The sequence below is a fragment of the Frankliniella occidentalis genome, unplaced genomic scaffold (genome assembly GCF_000697945.3).
Source record: "Frankliniella occidentalis isolate FOCC.00 unplaced genomic scaffold, Focc_3.1 Scaffold75, whole genome shotgun sequence".
Classification (NCBI taxonomy): Eukaryota; Metazoa; Arthropoda; class Insecta; order Thysanoptera; family Thripidae; genus Frankliniella; species Frankliniella occidentalis.
In genome coordinates, this window is record NW_026267205.1 from 197,884 (window position 1) to 204,641 (window position 6,758).

Sequence of the window (6,758 nt, forward strand, 5' to 3'; positions counted from 1 at the left end):
GCAGCGCCCTTATGTGTCGACCAAATGAGTTAAGATTTGGTACCTGGGGGTTTTCGAGCATGGCGATTTTATTTCCGGTGTCAGATTTTACTTCCGGGGTCATCCTAGGGGCGTTATCGGGGACCTTGACCCTTGTGTTCCCCCGGAACGATCCAGGTATGACCCTAGGTGAACGTAGAGGCTGAACTCGACAAGATCCCGAGGCAACTGTGCTTCTACTTCGAGACTACCTTCATCAAAGCGCGAGAATAAGAATCAGTAGTCGACGGACACGAAACTTCAAGCTGACACCTGAGGTTTCGCAACTGGAAGGTTGCTTGGATTCTAGACACTATGAAAATCTACTCAAGTAACGGAAATGAAAGCAGATAGTGAAGAATTTATAGAATTGTGCCTTATTTCAAAATTTCGGAGGAAGTAAAAACAAATTGCAGATTGAAAAGGATTTGGATGCTTTGTAATACAAAGTGCTTTGTCTTACATAACATTGCTTTGAAAGGTATTGACAGTGCGCGTTTAAGTGTTGGACTAGAAATTTGGATACGCAAAAGTGTTTTCCAAAAGGGATTTTCATCACGTCACGTGGCCAAAGCTGAATGGCCAGCCCTGCAGTTAAACACATTTAACTGTTCCACTTTACTGTCAGACACTTCTCAGTGTTCGAAGTATCCAGTCCAACGCGTCAAAGTGTACCACGTAGTGTTCAGCATGCGCAGTTGCACGCCAGCTGCAAGATTTCTTCATCACCTACCGTTTTGCCCTTTTTTAAAAAGATAAAAATAATTACGACCGGAAAACAGGAGCCTGGCGGCCCAGCCTCGGTCCAACCACCATCGATTGACTTGTCAATCATAGTCATGCATGTGGCCCTGGCCCTGGCCCTTTCCCGCTGTCGGGGTCCGACTGCACAGCACCAGTCCACTCGTCAGAGGCAGCGCAGCCATGGTCAGACTCCGCCGCTTCCACATCCAGGCCCTCGAGGGGACCATCCTGGCCGGGCTGGTCGCCATGTGTCTCCTGCCGGGGCCGCTGTCTCTTCCGTCGGTGGTCGGTTGGCCAACTGCTCATCGGAACAGTGCACAAATTACGAATTAAGTTAATTTTGTAAACTCGCACTCAAACTTAGGCTTGTACATAAAAGCGTTAATTACTGGTTTAAAACCTTGAGTCCAAAACCATGCATAAACAATACAGTCGATCAAATATATCGGAATTTGTGCACAATTCCTTTACTTTTGTACGCACCGAGGATGGAACAGCATTCCTTTTATCATGCGCATTTCCACAGAGCGCCAAGAGAACAACCACGCTCGTTCGGATGGAGAGATTGGGCAACTGCCCGGAATACCCGAACCTGCCCTGCGGCTTCTCAGAGTCGGGAGTGTTCCCCATGGGGAAAACGCAGTGGGGCAGGGGCATCATGGTGTTCGGCAGGAACTACACCAGGTTCACCAAGGTGGTGGCGCGCATCCTAAGGTGCACCGACAGGAACGACCCGCACTGCGAGCTTTTCCAGACCTGGCGTTTCGGAGACGAGTCCTGCTCGTTCCTCACCATGAAGGGTATGCTGTGGACGCCGCTCTTCCGCATGATCCCGACGCAGAGCTGCCCCATCCGAGCGGTAAGAGTTCACTGGTGAAAGGGCGTAAGTCCTCAAACTTCCCATTGGACTTACGCCCTTTTAACTTTTTACCAGTGAGTTTCACACGAAACCGCAAACATTTTTCCGCGACGGCCCCGGTTGTTTCCGAAAAAAAAATTCCGGGATTTCCACTTTAAACTTAATGAGAGAACTTCCCCTAAACTACAGTTTAACTATATACAAAGAGTATAGTTGAGCTATAGAATAAGTGTCAGTTATTTTAAACAACTGTAATTTTGTGTAGTTAAACTGTAGTTTCTGCTACCTTAGTTCACCCCGTGCAGATTAAATTAAAGTTGGAGTGGATAGGGTGAACAAGAGGAGCGAGAAAGGATCATGACTTTAAATTTGCCCTTTTCCAGGGCGCGTTTAAAATGGAAAACGTGACGGTCGACTTAGAAAGGTTAAAGGCGATAAACTTTCCAGACAAAGGTTACTGGAAAGTGAACGTAGAGGTTGAAGCCGACAAGATTCCGAAGCAACTGTGCTACTACTTCGAGGCTACCTTCATCAAAGTGCGAGAATGAGAATCAGCAGTCGACGGGCACAAAACTTCAAGCTGACACTTGAAGTTCGCAACTGGAAAGTTGCTTAGATTCAATAGTAGAAACGTTAAAAATCAATTTAAGTAACGGGAATGAAATCAGATGATACAATAGTTGTAAGAGATGTGTCTCATTTCAAAATTTCGGAGGAGGGTAGCCTACTGTAAAAAAATGTTTCGAAATTGGGTTGCATTGATATATTGTGCAATTGGCATGTGTCCAAACGCTACGTGTTCGTACTGGAAATTCGAATACGCTAAGGTGTTCAACTCGGTTCAACTGGGATATTGAACACGTCGCGCGGCCAGAATTGCTTGAGCAACCTTGCAGTTGAAGACTTTTGAGTGTTCGTAATCGTTCGAAATATCCAGTCCCACACGTCAAAGTATATGTGCAACGTAGTGTTCAGCACTCGCATATGCACGCCAGTTGAAAGCTCAACTCAACAGTGTAGTTTTTTCACTTTTAAAATAAATAAATATGTACGACCGAAAAAGAGACGGCCCATAGCGTCGATGCAATCACTATCGATAGCCTCGTCAATCATGGTCGTGCATGTGTCCCCTGGCCCTTCCGCCTGTCCGGGTCCGACTGTTACATAGCGACACGCTCGATCAACCGTTTGAAAACTTAAAAAATCAAAAACCACAGGTCGGAAAATGTACTTTGTTTTTCAAATATTTTTATATGGGCTCCTTAGAGGTAACTCGTCAAAGAAGAACCCTTCGAACGAAAATTTCGTCCCTTTTGCTCTATCTTGTACCGTTTGGGTGCTAGGGGGCATTTCTTGGCCAAAACAAGGTGAAAAAGATCAAATGGTCAATTAAATCGTAAAAAAAGACTTCATATCAAAGAATTGTAAAGGGAGTAATACTTAAGCCACACATTAGGCGTCGAACAACGCCCTCCTTTGGGCTCAAGGGTTCCGAGATTGTCTTCTATCACTGCAACGTAGATTTTTACATAATCCAAAATTAGAACTTTTAATGAATACCCACGTCGAATATTAGAAGTTTCATTTTCTTAATTTCACTGATAAACTAAGTGTTCAACAGCTCAACACTTGTAAGTGTGCAACTGCAAGTTGAATACTTGCAAGTGTGCAGCTCCGTAGTCGTACACTTGTAAGTGTTAAACTCGGTAGTTGTGCACTTGCAAGTGTGCAACTCCTCGGTTGAATACTTCCTTAGATTGGACGGTTACTGTGCAGGAAGTGCTCAACCGAGGAGTTGCACACTTGCAAGAGCACACCTACCGAGTTGCACATTTGTAAGTATTCAACTTGCAATTGTACACTTGCAAGTATTTAACTTGCAATTGCACACTTCGAAGTGTTGAGCAGATGAACACTTAGTTTATCAGTGTTTGGAGTAAGAAGTCCCCGACAAATGCTGAGAGCAAGTCATATTTAGCGGCCGGAAGGCCCTACTTCTGCACTCCTATTAACTCGTCTTGGGTGTCAGCGCCGCAGGCCTAGCTACACTGGTAAAATAAAGGCACAGTTTAGTGCCAGAGTGCCAAAGGCACTACACTTGTATGGAACTCATATGAAGCTAACCAGCTAAAGGAGTGAAAGGTCACATATAGTGCCTCTCCAAAGGCACTAAACTTGAGTGCCTTTGAAAAGGCATTAAACTCCGTTAGTGCCTTTTAAAGGTAGGGATTCACACCTTTGCTTTTCCAGTGATCTGTGAGCCAGGCGCGTCGCAGCGTTACAGTGTTTCTTGAGATATCGCGGAGCATGTTACGCGAGACGTTGTCTGGCGTACATATCGCCAGTATTAACTATGAGAACTCTTCGCTTTTATTTTCGATGAGCCTATCGGGTTACTCGTTAAAGTTCCCTTTAAACGAGCCTGAACGTGAAGGGCGCTGCTGAGCACAACGACTGAGTTGAATACTATCTCTAAGGTGAGTTGTTACAGCAGCTCATGGCGCCTGTGAGTCTCAGGGTAGGCCACACCGCGGTACACGGATGCGCTGCAGGCGAGATGTTGCCTACCCACCAGGCGCTGAGAGAGCAATAGGAAAGTTATTTGTAACTTTACAGTTTTGTATTGTAGTTTTACAATGCACATAAAAAAAATTCATATAAAACCTACAACAATATTTTTCAGAGTGGTTCTTTGCATTTGTTTTTCCCTCTACCGGGAGTCACCGAGGCAGCCGCCACTACCTCTGTAGGCCCCTCCCTCGGGCGCCACGGCGCCACGCGGGAGCCGGCGGTAGCCGAAGGGAGCCGAAGGAAGCCGACGGGAGCTTCAAGGCCGGTGGCGTGCGCAGCCTAAAGACACCCCGGCTCGGGTGACGGCCGTGATGACGGCGGTGGTGATCGGCACGCTATGGGAACGCGTCGCAGGCCCCCGTCACCCGAGACGACGACGACGACGTTCGGGTGCTACCGTGTGAAAAAAAATGAAAACTAGAAGAAAACGACAAGTGCAGTGTCCTCTACCACAACAACATGGACGACCGAGTTCGACATCCACGGGCGCGGCGCGGTGCTCGGATCGGCCGCCGCCGAAGGCGCTGCAGAGAGCGAACCGCTTCGGGATTACACAGTATTCGCAACACGCAATTATTTGCACGCCACGCGGGGGTGTGGCGGCCACGGATTGGCTTTCTAAGCCTTTCCGCGAACGAACGAGTGGCGGCAATATTTTGTAATCCAGCCGACTATAAGCCGTGCAGCGAGTACTTCAACTCGCGGCCGGTGGGAGGTACTCCTTTCACTACTACGAAAGAGGCCAAGTGCCACAAACAAATTAATGTGGTGGGGTACTTTTTAGACAGTCCCCAAGAAGACTGTATCAAAACTTTTTTTTTAAAAAAAATGGGGGGAAATCCAGAAAAAAAATGGGTCATAATGAAACTTTTCTGGAGAAAAATGAAAAAATGAAGAAACTCAAAAGCACTATCTGGATTTTTTCCAAAAAGGCATTTTTGGAAAATAACTGAAATCCCTACCCGAGGTAGGCGCGTCCACGGCAGAGCTCGCGCTGGCGCCGCCGAGCGAGCTAAACGGCGTTTATTGAGATGATCGCCAGCTGAGCGCGCCAAACGAGAACAACAAAATAATAAAAAGGAAAGACGCGAACTGTTCGAGCGGGGTACAATCATCGCTCAATGAGCCCCCTGCCTGCGCTGCAGGCCGGCGCCAGCCGGCGCCACGGGAGCCACACTGCCAAAGAAACAGTCTGGTTTACAATTACTATTTAGTTTTGTTTTTAACCGACAGATATCGACGTAAATCTTCTTTCCTTGTGCCATGGTTTATTTACTTCCGCTTTTCCATGAACCTTTTTTTTTTTTTCTAACTTATGTTTCGCTTGCTAGTTTAACAATCACTTTCGGCCGCAGCCTCACCTTTCCTCTGCAGGAGCACGTGCCGCGAGCGTAGCCATGGTGCAGACCCCGGCTCCGGTGACACCCCTGGAACAGGAAACAAGCAGGTCAAGATAAGCGCTGTGGCGGGGAGGGGAGTGGAGTGGCAGGGCGGGGCAGTCGCGGACGGCTCGGGTTCGAGTACCGGTGGCCGATGCCTCGCACTGCAGCCGGAAGCCCGCCGCCCCGAGCAGCAGGGAAGTACGTGGGCACGAGCTCGTCAAGCTGTTTATTGGCGCCTTACACGGCGGCAAAAAAAATAAATAATAATTCAAATTTATTGCTGAGCGAAACTAAAACTAAACATTAAATATTTAATCTGAATATGAATTTAAATGCTCAGCTAAGGGTTTAAGGAGCGGAGTGACACCGAAATGTAAACATTCCAAATCACTTTACGTAATGCCAACTTCTGAACGTTTCATGTCCAAATGTAAACAAACTGTAAACAATTGTTTCAAAGACTATTTTTGAGTGAAATAATACAAAAAGATATCATTTAGTCTTTTAAAATTACGCTCAGCCTTAAGTCTGCGACTTCGACTAGTTTAATTACTTCACACAACGCTCGTCACAACACTAAAAATCCTACAGAAAGGATTCATGCTCTATCGGAGAGCGAGAATCTGCGCCAAATTTCCTCGCTCTCATCTGGAGAGCGAGGTTTGATTTCCTCGCTCGAGTGCAGGCATGGATTAAAAGGAATGTTACTCTATTTGAGTGATGATGATTGGGTAACCTCACTCTTTTGAGTGAGGATTTCTGAAGTTAATCTCTCTTAATTTGAGGGAGATTTTATAATCATCCTCAATAAGAGCGAGGTTTCTAAATCACTTTAATGGAGCAAGAAGAAAAAATCTCGCTCTTTTTTCGGTCAGAATTCTCACTCCAGTATTTGCAGTGAAGACTGATAGTTTTCTCCTCTGTGTATAGCGCCATCCAGTCAACCATTTGGTGCAGGTCTCTCTGTGTGGCAGTCCGTGCCCAGCGGCCTGCATCCCCTTCGCTTCATCTTCTTTTGCTTGCACCCAGTTTGCTTCTCACAACGACGCCAGTGTGTCCGAGGTGCGACCGGGCACAGCATACAACTGGCAGGCTTACCTGCGTGAGCACACACGTACATGTGTGTGTGAGTATATGAGAGAGAGAGAGAGAGAGAGAGAGAGAGAGAGAGAGAGAGAGAGAGA

General features: G+C 46.8%; 2 protein-coding genes across 3 annotated transcripts in view; one reads left to right on the forward strand and one right to left on the reverse strand.

Moving 5' to 3' along the window:
* Positions 1-5,619, reverse strand: part of LOC113210089 (mucin-19) — a 44,707-nt gene extending 39,088 nt beyond the window's left edge. For both annotated transcript variants that reach the window (XM_026427914.2, XM_052268710.1), the window contains exon 1: positions 5,554-5,619. In XM_026427914.2, coding sequence (XP_026283699.2) covers positions 5,554-5,591 — 38 coding nt within the window. In that variant the 5' untranslated portion in view covers positions 5,592-5,619. The remainder of the gene's footprint in view (positions 1-5,553) is intronic.
* On the forward strand, positions 901-2,683 carry LOC113210090 (uncharacterized). Its single transcript, XM_026427915.2, has 3 exons — positions 901-1,047; positions 1,289-1,621; positions 2,005-2,683. The coding sequence occupies exons 1-3, from the start codon at positions 943-945 to the stop codon at positions 2,167-2,169; spliced, it is 603 nt and encodes a 200-aa protein (XP_026283700.1). The 5' UTR covers positions 901-942; the 3' UTR covers positions 2,170-2,683.
* Positions 5,620-6,758: the final 1,139 nt, after the last annotated feature.

Excerpts from the sequence above, each read along its gene's own strand:
- LOC113210090 (XM_026427915.2), top strand. The coding sequence starts at position 943 with ATGGTCAGACTCCGCCGCTTCCACATCCAGGCCCTCGAGGGGACCATC. Across the intron at positions 1,048-1,288 it reads CGCTGTCTCTTCCGTCGGTG|AGCGCCAAGAGAACAACCAC; the intron begins GTCGGTTGGCCA and ends GCATTTCCACAG. Across the intron at positions 1,622-2,004 it reads AGAGCTGCCCCATCCGAGCG|GGCGCGTTTAAAATGGAAAA; the intron begins GTAAGAGTTCAC and ends GCCCTTTTCCAG.